Source organism: Podarcis gaigeae (genome assembly GCF_964106915.1).
Source record: "Podarcis gaigeae genome assembly, chromosome: 6".
Classification (NCBI taxonomy): domain Eukaryota; kingdom Metazoa; phylum Chordata; class Lepidosauria; order Squamata; family Lacertidae; genus Podarcis; species Podarcis gaigeae.
In genome coordinates this window covers 49357949-49381146 of record NC_139682.1, presented here as the reverse complement: position 1 = coordinate 49381146, position 23198 = coordinate 49357949, and the positions used below count along the sequence as shown (strand labels likewise).

Here is a 23198-nt window from a genome sequence, read left to right as displayed (position 1 = left end):
TCCCCCCAGGACAAAGCTAAAAGTGGTGTTACCCAGAGAGCATGTGGGAGCAGCCTGTGTGCTGGAGGCTGCTGGTGCAAACAGATGGTCTTCAGCCTGCATCCATGTTCCCACTGAGGCTCCCCGAGGGAAACCAGAGTCCTCTGTCTCTCCTCCCTCCCCCACACTTCCATAGCCCACAGAGGACCTTGATTCCTCTGCAGAAGGGCAATTAGATAAATATTTCAGTGATGCAGAACTCTCTGAAATTGTGCTGCCTGATCCATTGGAGGCTTGTGGGATGTATACTTTAAAATAGAGAGCAGCAGGAAATGAACCACACCAAAAGGCATGAAAGGGAAGGCCCCTTCTGGAAGCTGCTGTGCTGGGCAGGAGCAAATGGATTCCGGACTCCTGGATCCTTTGTCTCTTGGGAAAAGCAAACTCCAAGGGATTCCGCAGATGGAAGCAAAGGTCTGGTTTCGGCAGCCATCTTTACCCTGTGGTCTCTTTGTCCATCTTTACCCTGTGGTCTCTGCAGTGAGAAACTGGCACTACAGTCCCTTAGTTGCCCATGTGAATTGAAAGCCCTTGGGCTACAGGTTCCTTCTTATCCCCCTGGGGTCATTACTAACTCCTTCTTATCCCTGCTCTGAGTAAATCAGCGTGAGAGGCAGATTATGGCAGCTAAAGACTCTAAATTAGATGCTAATTGCTCTGGTAGTGACTGCAAAGTCTTGATGCTGCAGATAAGGGAGTGCCCCTGCTTCTGTCATTCCAATGACAGTGCTGGCATGCTTTCTGAAGCAGCAGTCACACTGCAGAGGGTGGGTAGCTTTAACTGACCATGGAAGAAAGCAGTTGTGGGGGCCTTAGGTATAAAAAGCAGCTGCCCTGGATCTCTGCCAGAAAATCAGAGTTAGGGAATCCCAGTTTGTCTCTCCTTAGCAAAATGCAGGGCTTCTGGCAAGAAAACCAAGACACATGTGGGGCTAGCATTCAGTCCTTGCCAACTACTGCTAAGTAAGGCCGCGTTTGTGGAAAGGAACAGCAACAAGTTGAGGCTGTAGGGCAAAACTAACCCAGAAGCTTTTAAAATCATCTGTTCTTCTCTTTTCCTAGGACCTGCTGTGACTTATAGGGTTCTTCCAGTTCTTGCTGATTATTTTGCCAGGTGTCTCAAGCTGACCCTACTGAAATCAAAATTGTGATGGTCTAGCTCAGGGATGAGGAACCCATGGACTCTCAGCTGCCATTAGTCCCAGCCAGCATGGTCAATGATGGGAGTTGCAGTAAAACAATATCTGGAGGGGCACAGGGTATAGATCTATGATCCAAGTCAGGAAGATGTTGATGGACTACAACTCTCACCATCTCTAACTATTGCCTGTGCTGGCTGGGGCTGATGGGAGGTGGAATGCAAACAACATCCATGTTGGTTGTTTCTGCTCTAGCTTGCTACAGACAAAAGACCAGAGTAGTCAAGACAACACATGTTTCTCTTTGTCACCCTTTGCATCCAAATTGCAGAAAGATGTCCGTAATTCCTAGCCATACTCAAACTGATTGCCAATGCCATGGACAGGATGACAGTGGAACTTAAAAAGCCAAAAGATTATTCCAAGATCTTAATGGCTCAGCCCTCTGCAAAGATACAGGAAGAAGTAGGGATACCTAATATTGATATCCTAGTTACCAGTTGTACTGCAGCTCACGGGGGTTGGCTGGACAGGAACTCATAAACATTAGATTTTAGTGTGAGTGGTTCATATGCTGAGGCCAGGAAAACCCTAGGGATCCTGGATAAGAGCACCCAGTTCTTATTTGTGTACTTCTAATTCAATTTTTGGACCTTCTCTAAACCTTGGTTTTTACAACAAAGTAAATTTAGCTACTAAGGCATACATTTTTACTAGTGTTGGATTTAATTGCCATTTGTGCCAAAGGAACTGTGATCTGTACAGAACTAGTAAACCAGAATGTCTGGCATGTGGGGGGAAGAGCAAATCTGGAAATTGCTTGTGGGTGCAGCATCAGAGGCTGGGCATCATTGGGACAGAATCCCAAGGGGTTTTGGAGTATATTTAGTGTTTATTCCTTCTGAATGGCTGATATTATCCCCATTAGACTGCTGGACTTTTAAAGCTGTTGAGCTTAGGTAATGTGACAACCAGATCTCTCTCACTCCAGTACAGGGGTGCAGTGAGGCACCCCACGACTACTTGTGATGGTCACATTGGGATGAAGGAATAGCTGCTCCACAGAGGTGACTAATGTAATCCCCATGCCATCTGCTGAAAGCCAGGCCCAAACACATGGATAATCAACAGGGGCTGAAAAGTGATTAACAATCTAACATGCCTCCCGCCCCTTAGTGATTCCAATAAACACCTCCGCTTTTTGCTCTGTGCTGACATTGACAACGTCCACAGACTGATCAAGTGATTTCTAGTACTTGGTAATTACTGGTGTTTATTTCTGGAGCTGACTACAAGGAGAAGCTGTCAGTCTTTTGATGCTCCCATTTATTAGCAAGGCCTGGAGCGGGCAGATTTTCACGAGTCCTGAGCAATGGATGGAGCTGGAAGCTGAGTCAGAACATCTCGTGCAGTATTGTCTACAATGACTTCAGCAGTGGCTGTCCAGAGTTTCAGACAGGGGGCAATCCTAGCCCTACTTGGACATCCTGGGATTGAACCCAGGACATTCTGCATGCAAGGAGGCCAGAAAGGCTCCAGGTCCCAGCAGTAGTGAAAGCATTCCGAGGAAGATAATCTAGTCCCCAGTAGTGTCACCTGGGGAATGAGAGAAGCACCTGCTCCCCACTGACCCACTCTGCTTATCAACTGCTTCACTGCGTGTGGAGGCTGCCCTCTCCTGTTTAGCTCAGGGATTGCAGGCCACCTCGCCACAGAAATCTCATAGTTTGACAGAAGAGCAGCAGAATGGATCTGCTTCTTACAGGTAGTTGGGTGCAAGCCATCCTTTCCCAACCTTGTGCCCTCCTGATGTTTTGTACAATCTCTGGCCATTAGCCATGTTGGCTGGGGCTGATGGGAGTTCGAGTCTTTAAACACCAGATTGAGTGATGCATGCCATGGGAGGCAGACTAGAATTAACAATTTAACTGGGTTAATCATGAGGGATTGGAAAACACAAATAATTTACTGGTTGACTTTGTTTATGAATTGCTTCCCATGAAATCATCCCTGCGTGGTTAACAATATCAGGCTCAGTTTTCTAAGGAGTGCAGTGTCCCTTATTGAATTAACCCTTTTTAAAACAAAACAAGATATACTAGCAGAACAGCTCAGATATGCCAGAGGAGCCCTTACACCAGCAAAGGAACAACTGAAAGGGAGAAGAGTCATGAATGGGATGTGGGCAGGAGAGAGGAGAAGCAGCACACAGAGGTCCTATGTCCCTCTTCAGTCCCTGGCTATGATCCTGTTGGCAGTGAAATTTGCTCTCTGTACATTCTCAGTGAGGATGAACTGACACCTGGGAAACAGAAAAAGGATGTGCCTGTCATTCTTGAGGATATTTCTAACATAGGGGCTCTGAAGCAGAGCGGTGCGTTTAATCAACTTCTTTGTGAAGGGATAAGAAATGAAGACCCATGATATCAAGTGAAACCTCTTTCTTAATATGCAGACAAATGCACCGCAAAGCAAAAGGTGACTTGGTAATATAACCATGCAATTTGAGTACATAATAGACCAAATCACTGAGCAAGGAGAATTTTAAAAAGAAAAGAAAAATAAACTCTACCCCAACCCTTGAGCTGAAATCCCTCTCTCTCTGACTTCAATGGGAATTCTTTTTGAAAAAAGAAAAAAAGAAAAACAGCCATCCTATATGGATGACAGCCCCCACCATCAAGCCACCACAAAAAAGTTAGGGTATGGGGTGTAACTCAACAACCAGTCACAGCACAGCATCCTCACATGGGCAGAGCATAATTCAAATGACAGGGTACACAGCATGGGGCTATATCTCTGGCCCCATGTTATGCAGACAGGGTGGGGTTTTTTTGGGGTGATAGGGAACTATCCTTGTCAGTGCTTGTCCACTCTTCAACACCTTTGCTGTGCAGGATTACAGAAGCAATACAAACTTCCGCTCCGTGCACAGTGTTTCACTTCAACTTTTAAGGTGGAAGTATCCTCTGTCACTGTAGTCGTCTCCTCTCCATCCTGGGCATGAGCACTGGCTGAGCACCCAGGCGGCATTGCTTCCTCTTCTCTGTCAGTCCATTACAAACACCTATTGTGCATGCAGTTCCGGGTGTACCTGGTTTGCAGGGGCAAGTCTACAGCCCTCCCATGGTCAGGCTGAATAAGGCTCTTGTTGCGTTTGTTGTGTGTCTGGGGCAATGCAGGAAACATACTGGGGGCATGTCTTTATCATCATGAGTTAATACCTTCATGCATGAGTGGTATGTTGATATTGTTGTTAGCATAGTGCCCGACTGGTGAAGTTTCCAGGGAGGCGTGTGTGTGTGTGTGTGTGTGTGTGTGTGTGTGTTATATATTTTCTAGCTGTGTGTTTCTCCTTCTCCCTCCTATGCTGAACACATGTTGTATATGGTGGGCATTCCCGCTGGTGTTGTGGCATATCTCCCCAATGTAATGCGAGTACATGCTTGGTTTGCCCATGCTTAAAGCCAGGAGATGTTCAGTACACTTGCCAGACTTGTCCTACTCTGAGCTTCTCCTGTTTATGCACACACATGGTGGTGCTGGCTCCCTCTTGCATTGAAGTGAATCACAAACATTGGCTGTACTAGCCAACTGGTCTCTTTCAGGCAGCGCTGCTTGTGAAGTCTTCACACATATGCCAAAGCTATTTTGAGCTCTTCCAACTAGAGTGGAAAAGAGGACAGGGAAAATGTGCTTACAGGAAAGAGTGGAAGATCATCTGCTCCGGCTACTTGTTCCTCATTCTGCCCTGTGCCATTGCAGACGGTGAGAATTGGTTACACCTTCCAGTGAAATAATTGTAAATAAGGGGCATTCCCTGTACCCCACTCACACTCACTCACTGGAACATCAAGGTCAACAGCATTTTCTGAATAAAAGGCAGATTTGCAGATTTAAATAGGTGCATTCAAGTACTACTTGTTCTACGCATTCGACTACTATTTTTCTTGCTTTCTTTCTTTTAAAGCAGTCTGCTATAATAAAATTAAAGTTCATTGAAGCAGTCAAATGTGAAACATTGATGACAGGAGAGCCACATCATAAACTACAGATAAGTAATTTTCAATTACAAATGTGGTTGGTGAAAAGTTGTCTTTCTGGTGTCATTAAAAAAAAAGGAAAGGAAAGGAAAGGAAAACTTGAAAGCAGAGCTGAAAGCATTATTCCATTAATTGGCATGATTAATCAAATGCATTAACCACAGTTTAAACATGTGGATTTAAAAAATCAAATATTAATTGGAACTCTCCCTTATGGAAGAGTTTCATTGCTGGCAGCATTGTTTCAAACAATCTCTGTGTACTTCTTGATTCAAGTAATGTAAAGTATGTGTTTGGAATGTTTTACTGAGAGCAACTATTCTATCCAATAAATATCTGCAAAAGATACTATGTATGTTCCCAATTTAGTTATATGTAATTGATTGAATAGGGCAATTAGTATAAGCTGGGGTGGGGAGCCTCCAGCTGGTGGTCCAATTTTGGTCCAGCAGGGGTCCCAATTTGGCTGGCCTGCCAGGCTGCTCCTGACAACCACGTCCACCTGCCCTACATTTAACATCATATGTGGTGCCAGGTGTGGGACAGGCACTGGTGTAGCATCAAAGGAGCAACTGGGAGCTTAAAGTGAGTTCCTGATTGTTTCTTTACTGGAGCAGGAAAAGGAAACCACTTTTGAAATTGGGGGGGGGGGACCTCCTCTGTTTTAGCAGCAGTCTCAGTGCAAAGTGCTGCATGCTTCTGGAGCTAGCCACTTTGAAGGTGTGCTGGGAGTGCATCTTCAAAGAGGCTCACCACCTGATGTCATTGGGATGCTAGGTGACTGACATGTAGGCAGTTCCATCCACTTATTGAATTTGGCCTTCAAAGGGTAGGGCAGACATAGATCTGGCATGCCAGGAAAAAAACAGTTCCCAGTCCTAGATATAGACCAAAATAAAATAAAATAATCCATAGGCAGATATTAGTGCTGGCTCTAGGTTTTGGAGTACCTTTGGAGAATATACCTTCAGTGGGAGGCGCTCTCTAAACCACTGCATATTTGCTTTCTCTCTCCCTCTGGGTTCCGTCTGCACAACCACACAGAGGGAGAGAAGGCAGCAAGGGGAATGTGCTGCTCCAGTTCCTCAGTCTTGTTACTGTTTGCATGTTTGAAGGAGAATAGGGAGCTAGGGAAAGAGAAGCAGGGCCAGGAGGCTGTGGGAGGTGGCAATGCACCTCCTGGTGTAGTGTGGGCTGCAGCATATGCCCAGTGATGCCAACTCCTGCCAGATACATACTCAGTAATGACAATCCCTTTGCTGGTGCACAGCTGTATACTCTGTGTTATGTCAACAGATTTGGATTTGAAAATGTTCAGGGATTTGGGTAATGAATAGAGAAACTGATGTGCTAAAGGGCAACCCAGGAAGCATGAAGAATCCTTTTGAGAAAGGTGTAGAGGAAACTGCTGTGCTAGAATTGATGGGTCAGAACAGTGGTGGATTATGCTGCGATGAGGGGGAATGTTTCCATTCTTTCGCATACAGCACCTTGGGTTGGGCCTGGAAAGGAACGGGCAGCCAGTGATGCTGTTTTAAAACCAGGGGGTTATATGTGCTCAGAAGGAAACCCCAGCCAATAATCTGGCAGCTGCATTTGGACCAACCAATGTTCCAAGTCATCTTCAGGGGCAGCCCTGTGTAGAGTGCATTACAATAATTCAATCTGGAAGTTACTAGAGCATGGAGCACAGCGGCTAAGTCATCTCTGTCCAACAGGGGCTGCAGGTGATGAAGCAACCGTAACTAGAAAAAGACACTCCTAACCACTGAGATCACTTGAGTCACCAGTGACAGTGTTGCTTCCAGGAGCATCCACAAGCTGCAGACTTGCTCCTTCCAGGGCAATGCAATCTTGTCCAGGGCAGGTCATTTCCTCACCTCTTGGTCACATAAGACATTCATTTCAGGATTCAGATTCAGTTTATTGGGCCACATCCAATGCATCACAGCCCTCGAGCACTGCTTCTAACACCTCAACTGCATCTCCTGATTCAGACGGAATAGAGAAACAGAGCTGAGTGTCATCTGCCTATTGGTGGCACTTCATTCCAAATCTCCCTATGACAGCTCCCAGAGGCTTCATATAGATGTTAAATAGCATGGGGGACAAGATAGAACCTTGTGGGACACAACTTTCTGACTGCTTGCTTGAAATGGCCCTTGAAGTAGGAGAGGAACTACTGGAGCACACTTCCCCCACCTCCTTGAGATGCTCCAGAAGGATTCTGTGGTCAACAATATCAAAAGCTGCTGGAAAAATCCAGGAGGATGATCAGGGCAGCACTCCTCGTCATCTCTCTCCCAATAAATGGCGTCAACTAGGGCAACCAAGGCAGTTTCAGTGCCATGACCAGGCCTGAAGCCAGACTGAAATGCATCCAAATAATTAGCTTCCTCCAAGCATGCCATCCAAATAACCACCTTGCCCCAAAAGGGGATGTTTGCCAGTGGGCGATAGTTGTTTAACACTTCTGGGTCCAAGGTGGGGGTGCACCACTGCCTCCTTCAAGGCAGATGGTATCTCCCCCTTCTCCAGGGAAGTCCTAATCACTGGACCCACCCAGTCAACCCCCTGTGACTAGCTCTAAGAAGCAAAGGTCAAGGAGGTAGGCAGTCTGCCAAACTTTTCCAAGCAGCTTGGTCAAATCTAGTCTAGATACCTCCACCGGATTGCTCAACAGCAGGCCTCTGGGGAAAACCATATGTTTGTATCTGATGTGTGGTAAAATCCTTCTTATTACTCGGCAGGGTGGCACAGACAACCTACCCAAAGCCCCCCCTTGTTCACCCCAAAGAAGTTTGGTCTGCATGGGCTCAAACAGCTGATTTATGAAGTGGTGAACTCTTGTTAATGATTGTCTATAGTGTCTACAGTTGTAATGAATTGGATGGGGGTGGTGATATACCGATGGAATCTGAATCCTAAACATTATTCTTAGTTAATGATTCTGCTTACAGTGCACTGTTTTTAAGAAACTGTCAAGTTCCGTTTAGTTTTGATTTTATTTGGAACAAATATTGCTTCTCTTTTAATGTATCCCAATTTGTACCATGCCTTCCTTATTAAAGGAACACATGTCAGCTTCTCTGGTGATTATTTCAAGGGGTCTTGTTGAATGTGCATTAGCTGAACAGGGCCCTTACATTACTGAATCAACAAGTCCTAAATATTTATTACAAGTCCCAAGGTATTCCTAGGAAGCTTCCGTATACCAAGGCAAACCATTTGTCCATCTAGCTCCATATTGTGTACACCAGTAGTAGCCAACCTGATGCCATGGACTACAGCTCACATCACAACCTGATGCTATGGACTACAGTCCACATGCTATGGACTACAGCTCACATCACCCCATCCAGCATGGACAATTGCCATGGATGATGGGTGTTGTAGTCCACAACATTTGGAGGGCACCATGTTGGCTATCACAGTCCACACTAACTGGATGCAGTCCCCCAGTGTTTCAGAGATGAATTTTCCCCAACTCTAGTTGGAGATGCTGGGGACTGAAGCTGCGACCTTCTGAGCTACATCCCTGAAGTTCAGAGCATAGCTGCTTTATCTAGGTGAAACTGAAGGAAGAGCCACTTTTTTAGTATGTGTGGGATCATAGTGCTGACATCACAAGCACCTGCTACTTTTAGTAGTTAAATAAGTCACTGGAATGTTAGCACCTTTCCCCCCTTCACTGAATGTTCCTTTGTTTCCTGGGTGTTCCTATCTACTGTGATGAGAGAGAGTTCCTAGTAACACTTAGTTTTTGTTTTTCCAGTGACCACTGGTTACAGGCCAGGGGTGATGGGAAAGGCTTGATGAGCAGGATCAGGCCCACAGACTGGCGATTCATCACCACCACTTTGAGTAGGCTGGAGAGCTGGACAGACTGCCCCAAGCAAATTTCCCCCTGTTGTCCACAGTAAGGAGACCTGTTGCTGCCTTACAGTTTCCAGAGATGGACGGGTTCAGGTATCTGTCAAGTCTGCTTTGATCACCACCACAAACAACTGGATTGAGGTGGTTTGTGCTTTGCCTTTGGTCTCTGCTATCAGTCCATCTGACTTGTTTCCATCAGCTACAGCTCTTGGCCACCCTCATCGGGAGATAGGCGGTAAGGTGAGGGATCTCACCTGGACAGAAATACTTTCTCTGTTTCTGAAGAACACAGCACCATCCAGTACACAAAGCATTCTCTGTCTGCTTTGCCAGGTCCCCTTCCTTCCAGTATCAAACTCTGGACGTCTGATAATTTTCAAACAGAAAGCTCACACCTGGTCTTGTTGAGAATGCCTAAGCACACCCTAAACACTTGATCCCTGCTGTTTGGGGTGGTGGAGCTGCTGCAGCAGAAAAGTGGCAGGTCAAGCAAAGGGTTAATACCCCCTCTCCCTTGCTGTTTCTCTGCTAGAAATCATCCAGCAAAGAAGCAGACTGTCCAGGCTTCTTACAAGTTTTTTGAGCACTGCTGGATAATCAGCAGCCGTCCTGCCGATGCCCAGCTGCGGGTTAAGCCAGTGACGGCCTGCCACTTTCTTCTACCCTCTTTCTTTCTTAACCTTGCAGGGCTCTGCACCCAGTTACAAATACTTTCCACTGGCCTCTTTTACTGCTGTGCTGGAATCAACTCTTCACTGAATGTGCAGCTCATGCCCACAGAAAAGTCTATTTAAATTAAATCATGTTGCATGAAAGAGAGAAAAAGAAAGACGAAAATGATCAAAGCTGTGTTTTGAAATATAGCCAGAGATAAGAGCGAGCTAATAAATTGAGGGCCACAAGATTGATCTCCCTGCAGAGTCCTTCATCCCTTTTGCCAGGATATTAGACGCAAAAGCAAAGCAGACGATGGCTTTGCCTTTGCCACAGGGGCTAGGCTGGGCATTCAGTTATTTCCTCTGTCCTCTCCCAAGCCGAGGTTCGCAATCCAAAGGACCGACTACAAGCCCTGGGCACCTTGCGAGTGCATGGCATCTTTTTATTACTCCTGTTAAGGAGAGCAGAGCCAGGCCGGAATCAGAAAGAGCCGCTGAGCTAATAAAAAGTACTGATACTGAAGTGGCCTTTTGATCTGTCCGTAGCACTTTCCCTGCTTCACAGCATTCCTCAGGCCAGGGAGCCTTTGGACTAAAAAATTAAATGGCTAGATAGGCAAAAGCAAGTCTACAGCAAGGGAGTCTAGCCATTCTCTTCAGGAAGAATTCCAGATGCCTTCCTGGCTCACAGCCACACTTGGGCTGCTGGACTTTTCTCCTTCAGCTAAAGATCATGGCTTTTCTGTTCTCACCTCCAGCTTTTGCTGCCTTGTCCTGTGTAGATGTGACAAAGTCCATTGATTCAAATTGACTTAAGGGTGCCTAAACTACATCAGGCTATTGGTTGGCTGGAGTCTACTGCTGGGCATCTGCTTGGGCTCAATGACATGGTTATTTCTGAGTCCTATTAAAACCATCCAGCCTCTAGACTCCCTCTGGAAGGGTGAGAATTTCATCATTTAAGAGGTCCAGGAATGATTTGCAGTAACAGGTGCCCACAGTGCTAGCAGGGGAACTGTGGCAGATGAACTGTCAGGCCCAGGTACCAGATGGTAAAGAAACAAAGCCCCAAATTTGCTACTTAAGCCAATCTCACGCAATGTTCGCATTGCACACACAATCTGAACTTGTGATCGGGAGGAAGAGGATGGTCAGCAGGAGAAACAGTGGAGGAACAGGATAGGAAGCAGAGTGGCTTCAACCTATCTCTGGTATTTAAGGGTGCAAGTGGACATTGCCTTTGGCAATCCCTTGTTCCCTTGACTTATTGGTCAGAGGTTTGCATGCTATTGACAGTCGTCACGCTCTTGCAGCTCTGGAGAAGGCTTCATTTCTAAATCACCAGTCAGACATGGGCTGCAATCCTAAACATAATTACTTGAAACTGGATGCAAATTGAAATTAATGAGACTTGCTTCCAAATAAACCTGGTTAGGATAATTCTGTACACGTACTCTCCAGGCCCAGGACTCATCATCGCTGCCTGCCAAGGATTGAGGTATAAGCTCTAAAGATCAGGGACAGTGTCCATGGCTTGGAACACTAATGGGCTAAATTGACATCTTCCTTTGATATTTCTGCCCGACATTTGCTAGCACAAAGTCTTGCATTTTTGTTTTTGCAGCCGATTTAACCATATAATCTGGCGCTGGGGATAAGAACTCATGCAGCAGATCTGGATCTTCAGGGAAGGGATGGCGGGATGAGGATTGGCAGAAACCAGCCCCTCATTGAAGGAACAGGATAAGGGAGATCCTGGAATCTCCAATTAAGAGATTTCAAGGGTTCATTAAATTGCATTTACAGCTTATTCACACACATCTAGTTCGCACCACCAGCACAAGAACAAAGTTTAGGGCACTCTTTGGGCAGATGCATACTGGGCTGAGATGGTAAATCCTTAGAGGAGAAGAAGAAGAGGAGGAGGAGTTTGGATTTGATATCCCGCTTTATCACTACCCAAAGGAGTCTCAAAGCGGCTAACATTCTTCTTTCCCTTCCTCCCTCACAACAAACACTCTGTGAGGTGAGTGGGGCTGAGAGACTTCAGAGAAGTGTGACTAGCCCAAGGTCACCCAGCAGCTGCATGTGGAGGAGCGGAGACGCAAACCCGGTTCCCCAGATTATGAGTCTATCGCTCTTAACCACTTCACCACACTGGCTCCCTGGAGATCCCTTGGAACATAGGAAGCTGCTTTGTACTGAGCCATAATATTGGCCCACCCAGTTCAGCAGCTCCTCAGGGTTGCAGGTAGGAGTCTTTTCCAGCGCTACCTGGAGATATCAGGGATTGAACCTGGGACCTACAATATGCAAAGCAAAATGTCGTTCTACCACTGCACTCAGTGTTTGCTTTGAAGTGGCTAGAGTTTGTAGAAGACAGAGTTCCATGTTGTTGTGCACTGGAATAGCAAAACATCCTCCAGCTCTATGTATTGAACATTGTACCTATTCAATAAGCACAGTATCTGTTCTCTCATTATGAGTTTGGTTTACTGTTTTGCTGGCTGACATTTTTAGATAATCAGTAAAACTCTGTCTGTTCCATCATGCCTTCTGATCTTCTGAGGTCTGCTGAATTTACCTAGTGATTGCTCTTTTTAGTTTTTAGTCTTGTTTCATGATTGGTTGCATCATATTGTAATCAGTGTTTTGTGATGTGATTATTGTGAACTATTTGGCTGTTGTATAGCCAAACAAGGTCCTTTGCATAGAAAAGTGGCCTATAAATATAAACAAACCTAATATAAATAACACCGAGAGAATCTGTGGGCTACTGCACTGGTCCAGTTGGCAAATTACAGACCATTATATTCAGGAACAGGACTTAATGACAATTTTGTCCTCGAGTACTGAATTTTGCATTTCTGAATACTTTAGTGGTTTGGGAATGAGCTGTTGCATGACAATAAAATGGTGACAATATAAAACATCCAAATGTGAGAATGTGCTTACTGAGTTGTAAACAGGTGAGGGTTTCTAAGCACAAATTCTAAATACTTTTGGCAAAACATTGCACCAGATTGCTCATTGACCTGATGACAACATAGTTAGCTCTGCTTGTGAATTTGCTTGTTTTCTCCTATCAAACTACGGAAGGAAAAGTACAGCCCAACACGGAATTCGGGGGGGGGGGGATTGCAATGGATTCTGTTCTGCCTGATGTGTATCTATCATCCTGCCAAAACTCAACACAATCCAGACCCTGAGGAAAACCCATCACCATAGAATAAATATGCCATTGAAGGTGTGGATTTGCATGGATGACCATATATCAATGAACCTGCAGCCTGAAACTTGTAGCTCTCCTTAGCGACCAAGCTTGCTGGAGGGTTCCAATATTTTAAAGCAGTAAATGGGAAATTCCAATAGCTCTGGCTTCCCTTGTTACTACAAGGCTGTAATGCAAAAGACTGGACCTGAGTAAATCTTAAAAACCACATTATTATTATTATTATTATTATTTTATTATTATTATTAAAATGTATGCTTTACCTATGCAGATACCTGAACCAGTTCAGATTCTGCATCTGGCAACTTTACTCTTCACAGAGTTGAGGAAAAGGTTACATTTCTAGCTCTTCATCGCAAGCAACAATCTGAAAAGTTGTAATTGTTTTGGAATAAAAGGGAAGTGAGAATCATTGGCGTCATTAGTAGTAGGCCTGACAAGATCATGTCTGGCTAACTAGACCCTTGGTGATCTTCAGCAGACCCCCTTTACCACCATTCATGGTCTGCCCTGAAAACCAGCTCCTCTTTCTATAATTTGCAGCTGTCCATCACTAGCCAAGATTTTTGTTATTGCTGAGGAGTGGAGTCATGCTTGCGCTCATTGATTAATCAATAGCCTTAATTGAGTTGCAGCTCTTTAATGGATAGCCCACTGGCTCTTGTTTTTTAATCCCCTTGCACACATTGACCCAAGTCACTCACCTGTAGAAAACTGCTTATGCAGCAGAAGAGGCCATTAGGATCATGAAGGTCGGTCATGGGCTTCAATCCAAGTTCATAAGCAGAAAGCAAGGCTTGAGCAGATTTTCTTTTTCTGAGAGGAGGAATAAAGTCATTTTGGTTTAAAAGGAGGAAGGATAGTGTGGCTTGGCAGTCTATCCAAGCTCTTTTAAATCCCCACTGAACCCTCCCCCCCAAATTATTTTATAGTGATAGAGTTCTCTCCATCCAGTGAGGATCCTTTAGTGAAAAATGAAGGGAGGTGATTCTTTGGCTTGGTCCTGAAAGATTCTCATTCTGAACATTAGTTTCTACTGCTGACAATATTGCTTTTTAAGGTCCATTTATTAGCCAGAGAAATTTGGTGAGGGTTAGAGAAAAGGTCTCACAATTTTAACGAGATGCTCCTTGTACCATCAAAGCCAGACATGGCTTTCACATCCTGATACATTGGAGGACATCAGACTGCATGATTGTGATTTCCAACCCAGCACTGCTTACCTTGAGGTTGATTAAGGCAACATGACATCAGAGGTAGCCAGCCATGCTATCTCTTAGACACACACACACACACACACTCCAGTGACCATACAACAGAGACTTTCCCTAGAATCACATCTGCAAGATCTTCAAGCCATGCATCTTCCTTTTCCTTTCAGTTTTCCGTTCAGGGCACAGCCACTTGCTTCTGTTGCTCTGCCTTTGCAGAACAGGAGCTCTGAATGGGAAGTCCTAATTTCTGAGCATGAAGGGATCTAGGGCTTAACGCTGTTTGACACAAGATCCTCTTTTTCTTAGGTCATCACTGCAATTTGCAGGCCTACTCTTCAATGCATTGTGTCACATATTTCACATTATTTCTGATTAGGCTACCATTTATCTGAAGTGACATAGCATATTTGCATCAGTACATAACCTTGTTCAACACAAATGGCATTAGGGCTAGATCTAATGCTATATTTTCCAATGCGAGCATTGACATTTATGTGAAGGAGGGGGAGTGTTTCACTTCTAGTGTTTGACTTTTTAAATGTGCCATTTCAAAGGAACAGGACATTTTAAAATTACAATCCTCGCCTCACCTCACCCCACCCCAGCCACTGGGGTTAATATCAGTATAGGAAAATGTTTGATGAAAGATGATCTACAGCTATCTATGCAGCCCCAAAACTTGCATAGTTACATATCAACAGACATTAGTTTGTGTGTGTTTGTGCATCTGTGCAAATTTAGTTATTTTACTTCTGTGTCACCTGAGACACTTCATTTACGATAAAATATGCAGTGTCTAACTGAAAAGAGCAAACACTTTCTCCATTAATGAGCTGTTATGGACTAGCTCCCCAGGAAACTAATTAATACACCTCTTTGGATACATCTGGCTAACACCTGGCCACTTTTTGTGGAAATGCAATTCCTTGCAATGTGATTCACTTCTCCAATACCCCACATGGGACAAACTCCTTGCTTATAATAAAATATAGACTGCACTGAAAATTTGGGTCTGCCCACTTGTCCTATGTAATTCATGTAGCCTAAGGTTTGGTTATTTCTAGCAGTTGCCAAAGGGGCACTCACTGAAGCTCAGAGGTCAGTCAGTGGGTCCACCAATGCTCAACGCAGCATACATTCTTCAGGAAAGTCCAAGGCTGCACACAATCCTCAACCTTCCTATGTACCTGGTAGGATGAGATGAATGGGAGGAAAGAATGTCCTCCCAGTGCATATATCCTCTCCTACCTTCCTTAACATCTCCACAAAAACAATATCCAGCTCCTTCCTCCATGTTTTTGACCTTCCTGGCCCTTGGCTGACTCACTCCCTTCTTTACCCAACTTTTCCACCAAACCACTAGGTTTGTTACCCTGTTTTTCTTCATTTTCGCCTTGTTTCTAAATCCAATGCCTCCCAAGTCTAACTCTTGCCTTCTTGCTTCTTCCTGTTTCGTTACCTTTCTTCTTAGCTCCACCCTCTAAAATCTCCTTCTGACGACCTGTTTACTGAACATCCATCCTAATTTGCTTGTGCAAAAGGTTATGCGGAGGTTAGATTCTATCTGGTCGTTATTGAATGTTTCTTCCGATTTGTTTGTGGAGCAGTTTCATGGCAATAAGCATTCATCCTGATTTACATGCAGATCATTCATATGCTTTTCCCGTTACTTGTTCGTTCATGTATTTCCCATCACTTTTCTAAACACAAAAAGTCAATTTCTTAGATGTTCTTAGATGGTTTGCTTAATCTTGCAATCTTACCTCACCTTCCCAGCTGCCAGTGTCTTCCAAGGGGGCCATGCCAGCCTGGCTTAAGTGCAGTTCAAAGAGGGTGGGGTCCCTTTACCCAGTGAGACATTTCCCCCAGCCTTCCAGGTGTTCCCAGTTGCTAGTGGTGATCTTACTGTGCTGCTGCAGTAGTGCTGCTTCACTCGACTGAGAAACCCAAGACATGCCCACAGCTACCTGAGAAGCCATATCTGCAAAATGCAGGACTACTGGCAGAGCCTTGCCCTTCACAGGTCTTAACTCAGATTCAGATACTGTACTGCATAACATTTGCACCCATCTGCAGACATTTGCTCAGGGAAGCACAGCTGCATCTTCAGAAGTAACATGAAAAGCAACCCTTGGGGGCTGGGCCTACAGGAACTTGGGGCTTTGCTCTCAACCTCTGCCGAGCTCAGGAACATATGAAGGGGGATTCCCATCCCATTTTATCATCCCCAACAAAGCAGCCCTGGGTTCTCTCTCAACTGCTCCGTGAGATTTTCTCCCTCTGAGCCAAATGATTTTGTTTGTTTGTCCCCTACTGGTTTGAAGGAGATCCTCCTTAGTGATGGGGCCAGGGGCCAGGACTAATTGGAGAGCTGGCATTTATGGGCTGCTGCCTATTACTAAAGACAGAACTAGATGCCATGGATTAGCCAGGTGCCCTGGAGACCCAGTTGAGCGCTGTGCTGTCTCCACCCCCTCTCCGCTTGGCTGTCATGCCAGTGTTACTGTAATGAGCAGGAGAAGAGAGAGCTGGACTGTTTCGGTGCTTCTCACCCTCCGCATCTCTGATGGGTACGGCTGAGCTGCAGCATCTCCTAGTACACAGTGGTATAATTAGTGCCAGGGGGCAGCCGAGGTGGTCTAGCCCCACTAATGAGTACAGCCTTAGGCCCTTTTCATTTCCTTCCAGAAGATTGGCTTGAATGGGCGACAGCAAGGAAGCAGAGCCTGCTGTATTTAAAATCAAACCACTGTGGAGGGTTTGTGGGCAGGTGCCCCTCGCACAGAAAGAAATACAGGGCTTGGAAGACACCAAAGGCCATCTATCCTAGCCTTTGCCAACCTGGTGCCCTGAATTGCAGCTCCCCTGGGGAGCAGATCTATTCCCGCACTCTACAATGAGGCAGAATTCTGCAAATGTTCCTAACAGGTATATCCATATGAGGATGGGCTTGAGGGCTCCCCTGCCTCTTGGCCATTCCTGGGAGGTGGGACTGCACATCAGCAGTGGGTGTGGCCAAGACAATGGCAGTAGATAGCCTGGGGTGTCCACTTGTAGCAGGACCAAAAGCTTACGGTCAGCTAGACAGTGCACCATTGGAAAGCATGCCAGGTTGATTTTTAAATTTAGTAATTTAGTAATTTTGCTGGGGCCACACCACAGGTGGTGGTGAGGTTTAACCCTTTTCTCAGCTGTGATTTCCAAGATCACCCTCTCCCTATACTGCTGTTAGCCTTGGTGTGGAGAGGGGGAGCTCTCACTGGCACCAGTAGGTCTTTGGGGAGGCTGTGCTATGCCTTTCCACCTACCAGCTTGAGGGAAAGCAGCCAAGGAGTTAGTCAACAATGACATCTGGAGAAAACAAGCCTCCTCTTGTTGCAGAAAAAGCTCCTTATTAACTCCAGGTGCATTTAGATATTGTTTTTCATAGTTCTTTAGCCTCTCTGGATTTCTGTATATTTTTACTGTGCATTTCCTCTAAATTGCAGTCCTTCACCCTGTGGCCTCCACTTGGCCTTTTGCTTCTTTTAAACAGTATTATCTCATTTAGTGGCCCAGCATTTCATCTCGTTTTCTCTCTGGCTGTTGCATTCCTCCTTGGAGTGTATTTTAAGGAACACTTTCCTGTTACAGCTTCTGAGTTATTTCATTGGCAGTAAATTGACAAGCTTGCAAGCTTTCGCCTAATATCAGAGAACAATAGGACAACCTTTTGTGTGCTGAGAGCAACATAGCCGGTGCACTAAATCAGTTCAAACAATATATTCTAATCTCAGCAAAGCTTTTACGGTAGTTACATAATTATACAGCAGTTATCCCATCACTGCAGGGGTCCTCATACAATGTTGTAATGAACCTCCCTAAGTCAAGAAGGAAATTGCTTTAACCTCTCTGAGGGTAACACAAACAGCAGAACGGCTGACTGCTTGTTTGCCAATGCTTACTCAGCTCAGGCTAAGAGAAAACAATGTCCAATGAAAAGGAGGGCAAGCCCAGGGTGTAATTTAAAGTCCTTATTCCCCGAGGGCATTGGAGAAACAAAAAATGCACAGAAAACATTGACTAGCCATATGGCAGATGTCAGTGCCTTAATTAGCAGATAGGAATGGCTGGGGGCAAGTTCTGGGCCTCAATCCTGTTAGCTAAGGAAGCTTTTACTTGCAGACAGAGCATGCTTTCCTTAGGTAGAAACTGTGCCCACCTTTTATTCTGCCTTTCCTTCTCCCTTGTGGTTGGATGGACTGATAGCTTACATCCTCCATGATAGCAGAAAGCTTACTCCAAAAGGCTTGGGAGGTGAAGGTATGGAAACTGCTTGAGTCACTGTTAACCATTAACCACATGGGGACACACACACACACACACACACACACACACACAAACACACACACACAAACACAAGAGTTGTCTCTGGATAATGCAGAATTAATGGACAAATTCATGGATGGTTGCTGTGTTCTCCTGCTTTTCTTCTTCCTTTTGTTTGCCACATGCTGGGAGCGGGCTTTTAAGTCCAACCTGGCTGCTGTAGCAGCAGCAGCAGCAGGCAAGCAAGCAGTCTGCCAAGTGAGAGGGAAGGAATAACAACAGGGAGGAAATGGGTCTATGGGCCAACTGGCAATTGTCCAGGAGCTGAACTGAGCTTGGGTGCTGCCAGTTGCCGACCTCAGCCATAAAGGCTTCCTGTATGGTTAATTAATAAAACAAAGCAAAGCAAACACACACAAACACACAACACTGTGTATGCATATGTGGTGTTTGCAGCTTATTCTGAACAGCTGGAGAATCTTCACCAGTAAACCAGTTACTTCTGTAGCCTTCTCTGTGATTTATGTGCTGAAGCCTAGATAAACTGCATCCTCCTTATTTATATCCCTTTTTGGTGACAGTCCCATAATAATGTTGTAGATATTCACAAAAAAATTCAAAATACCTGCTTGAAGCAACACCCTGGGTTATTCCCTGCCTCAGGTTATAGAAAGCAACTGTTGTGCATATGGAGTTTCGAGAACATGTGATGCTTTATATGATCTGATGTATGAAATGAATGTGCAAAACTGTGAAATGATGTCTCTGAAATGGAAAATCACTTAATAATTACATGTCTCACACCGTCAAGTTCACTCAGTGAACCCCAAAAAACATAAGGCAGGTGGAGATTAATAATACATATATATATAGAAGTTAAGAGGAAAGCCAGTGAATTGGTGCGTAGAAATAGTATCTGACAAAGTTGTCAACCGTATAGAGAGGTTGCTTAAAGTGAGGTGGCATGGGCAAATGTTCAGAAACACGTTCCAGAGGGCACTCTGTGCAAGGTGACATGAAAGAGGCCAAAATGCTTACAGCATGGTACAAAAGACGTGTTTGATCTTAAATATGTATTGGGAGGGGCAGGAATTAAATAAAGCTATTTTTTATTAGGAGTTTCATTCAGAATCTGCCTGCTTCCGAGATGCTGGGGGGGGGGTGGCAACAAGGGGGGGCTCTTTATGCTCCACCTGTGAGGTTTCTGAAGACATTTAGCTGGACACTGTGAGAAACAGGATGCTGGACCAGATGGACATTTGCTTTGATCTAGCAGGGCTTTTTCATGTGTTAAAATATTCTTCTGATTATAGATAAAGGAGGGGGATTTGGTTTATGTAAAGAGAGCCAACTGATGGACAGCCTTGCCTTATAGACCAGATTTTGATGACATAGTGCCATCCAGATGTTTGGGATTACAGTTCCCATCAGCCGCAGGCAGCTGTACTTGCAGCGGTGCAGTGACATGACAGAGCTACTGAGAGGGCTCTTGCGCCCGGATCCTGCTTGCAGGTTTCCCCACAGGCATCTGGTTGGCCACTGTGAAAACAGGATGTTGGACTAGAACCAGCAGGCTCTCCTTATGTTCTTTTGATGGGTTCCTGTTCTGCTAGTTGCCTGAATAAGTGTTAAATCAGAAGCAGAAGATGAACAAGAAAGAGGGGAGGAGAAAGAGGTGCAAAGGGGTGTGTAGGATTTGTGTGATCTTTGGGCAATTCCATGCCTAAACGGCCATTTTATGCTGGCGCCACAAATCCCCTGGGTTGTGATTTGGACCATCATGAGACTGAAACAGTCTCTGTCTCGTCTATGTCTATCAGGAGCTTGATTCAGCAAACATTAGTTACACTAAATATTCAGTCTAAAAACTGAACTTGTTCCTTAATACAATGCATCCCAAATTTCCAGAGCCCTGAACCTGTACCCCAAGAGACTTGCTCACATACAATATGTAGCAATAATAATATAAAAAAGCATCACACTGCCCTACTGCAGACCCCATTTAATCCAGAGCAGCAGCAATTGCTTCTGTCTGTGCTGAAGGACGAAAAAGGTGGCCTATACAAAGCCTCAGGCAAAGCAGAAGAACCAGTGCCCCAAAAGTCATTCCTGTCAGTTCTGGGTAATGAAAACAAGGTCTCTGGGATGCAGAAATTCACGAGGGATTTCAATGGATGGTTGGTGTTTGATGTATGAGGCGAGTTAAATTGGTATCAATAAATACTAACCCTGGAATGACGTTCTTTAATTATCAGCGCAGATTATACATCACTTCAAAGCAAACAAACAGCATGCATCGGGCCACAGAGGAGCCGTGTGCAAAATGCAAAGCAGAGGCTGGGCACAGCAGTGCCGCAGAGCAGCTAAGAATTGCAAAGTGCATGTTTAGGAGGGTGTGTATAATCTTCTTGCAGGGTATTGAGCAAAAAACCCCCCACTTAAGTTCAGTCTCTAGATCCGTGTCTCTGAGATGTCCTTGACTTTGAATAATTATTTGGAAAAAGACCTAAGGGAGTCAGGGGCAGGGTTGTGGGGTAGCAGTTTCTGGCAAGGATCTGCCTTTTCCCTTCCCTTGTGGTGCCTGGCTTGGCTTGATTGCTTGAGCTACGGTGGCTCCACCTGTGTTTCCTTCCTGCACAAGCTGTGGCCGGAAAGCATGTATTGGTCTACCTTCTGAGCAAGGAGAAGAACTATACAGGTATTAGATGGATTTAAAAGGGGATTAAGCAAATTAACGGAGAACAAAGCAATAAATGATTAGGAGTTGCAATGGTTATATGCGTCAGGATCAGAGGCACCATGCCTCTAAATAACAGTTGCCAGGGAACGACAGCAGGAGGGGACTGCTGTGCTCATGTTGTTCTTATGGACTTGTCATAATGCATTTGGTGGACCATTGTGGAAAAGCAAGATGCTGGGCTGGATAACCAGCCAGGACAGAGCAAGTGGAATCTAAGAACATGCATTCTTGGGAAATACAGTAGTATCATCCATGTGGGAAGGAAAGGTAGTGCACATTGGTGTATGATCACCTATGGACAGAGGAAATGATGTGCCAAAGGAGATGTTTTTATACAATATGAAAAGAATATGCCCCCCCCCCGTCTGGTCGAGAGAAGCTTTTTTTATAGTTCAAAATGAGGATAAGCCTTCTATCCCTACAGGTGTTATGATCCGACCGATGCGAGTCGCGACACGTGTTCTCTGGATACATCAGAATGCAAACGGGGTGGGTGGAGGGGCAAGAGAGCCGGCGCAGAGCCCGCGAACGCCCTCTCGCGGCAAGACTGCGACCCGCAGGCCCTTGCGCCTCTTTCCCACGCGGCGCGAGCGTCCGCGCTCCCGCTCTCTTCCTGCTGCGGCGCCTCTTTCCTCGGAGGCGGAGCAGCAGCGCGCAGCGGGCGCCAAGGGCTTGTCGCCCGGACACCTCCCCTGCCAGCCGGGGGCGTGGGCGCCGCCTCCTCCCCTCCTCTCGCGGCCTTTGCTGGGTGTCACAGGCGCTGCGCTGTCCGCCATGGCTCCGCTGCGCTTCGCTGCCAACCTGGCGTGGCTCTTCCAGGAGAAGCCGACGCTGCCGCAGCGCATAGAGGCGGCTGCGCAGGCCGGCTTCCGAGCGGCGGAGTTGGGCGCCCCTTACGCTTGCAGCGCCGAGGAGCTGCGAGAGGCGGCAGACAAGGCCAGGCTGGAGCTGGTCCTGCTCAACGCCCCGCCAGGTACCCGACCGAGTTGCCCGTGGCTAGAGCCCTTCCCTCGCAGACATAATACGGTCTCCCCACCCGGACCCAGCCTTCTCCCATGACCTCCATAGGCACTACTACAACGGGGTCGGCTTTTCACGGAAAGAGAAAAGGCAGGCAGGCAGGCAGAAAGGCAGAAGTCAGCAGGTAGAGCTTAATAGTCTCTGCATCTTTCTGGAAACACTAAATCTCTTTTCTGCCTGCTGCTGTACAGCTTTTAGGGGTACAGAGCCTCTGACCACTTTTTTTTAAACAAAGTTGTAGACCTCACCTGTTACCAGTTGAAACTTGCTACCGTTTCCTGCAGGTGCAAAGTCCATCACCTCTTTTCCTCTTTCTCTGTATCAACCTTGGCCCCCAAAATGGTGCCCAACACCTCCCTCTCACTTCACTGTACACTGGATGTCTCTTTCACAGGCTTGGAGAGAAGATATGGGTCCATTTTCATGCCCCCCCAAGCCCTGCTGCCTCCTAGAATGGCCTTTTCCCTTGCACTCAAAACAGTGGTTGTTTCAATCGAAGATATTCCTAGTAGAGGTTATAGACTGCTCTTCTGCTTGCCAAAGACCAAGCAAATAAAGCTGTTTGTTCTGTACCTCTCACCTCTTCCTGACCCCAAACATAGTAGCACTTAGCTGACATATAGGACAGCAGGTATCATTTATGGCAGACATCTATTTCCTACTATTGTCCCCTGCAATTGGTGTGTGTGTGTGTGTGTGTGTGTGTGTGTGTACAGTGGTACCTCGGGTTAAGAACTTAATTTGTTCTGGAGGTCTGTTCTTAACCTGAAACTGTTCTTAACCTGAAGCACCACTTTAGCTAATGGGGCCACCTGCTGCTGCTGCACCACCACTGCACGATTTCTGTTCTCATCCTGAAGCAAAGTTCTTAACCCGAGGTACTATTTCTGGGTTAGCGGAGTCTGTAACCTGAAGCATATGTAACCTGAAG

At 45.8% G+C, this 23198-nt stretch overlaps 1 protein-coding gene and 1 long non-coding RNA gene across 3 annotated transcripts in view; one reads left to right on the top strand and one right to left on the bottom strand.

The window, feature by feature from the left end:
* HYI (hydroxypyruvate isomerase (putative)) overlaps positions 1-23198 on the top strand; it is a 155436-nt gene that overhangs the window by 127151 nt on the left and 5087 nt on the right. The window contains exon 1 of one of the 2 annotated variants that reach the window (XM_083742278.1): positions 21942-22220. The exons of the other annotated variant lie outside the window; for it this stretch is intronic. Within the exon in view, the coding sequence (XP_083598404.1) occupies positions 22022-22220 (199 nt within the window). The 5' untranslated portion in view covers positions 21942-22021. Of the gene's footprint in view, positions 1-21941; positions 22221-23198 lie in introns of those variants that run through there. 2 annotated transcript variants of the gene reach the window in all.
* On the bottom strand, positions 3445-23189 carry LOC310846180. Its single transcript, XR_014565183.1, has 3 exons — positions 22516-23189; positions 13690-13801; positions 3445-3480 (listed from the first exon to the last, which is right to left on the bottom strand). It is a non-coding gene; the product is annotated as an uncharacterized lncRNA (long non-coding RNA).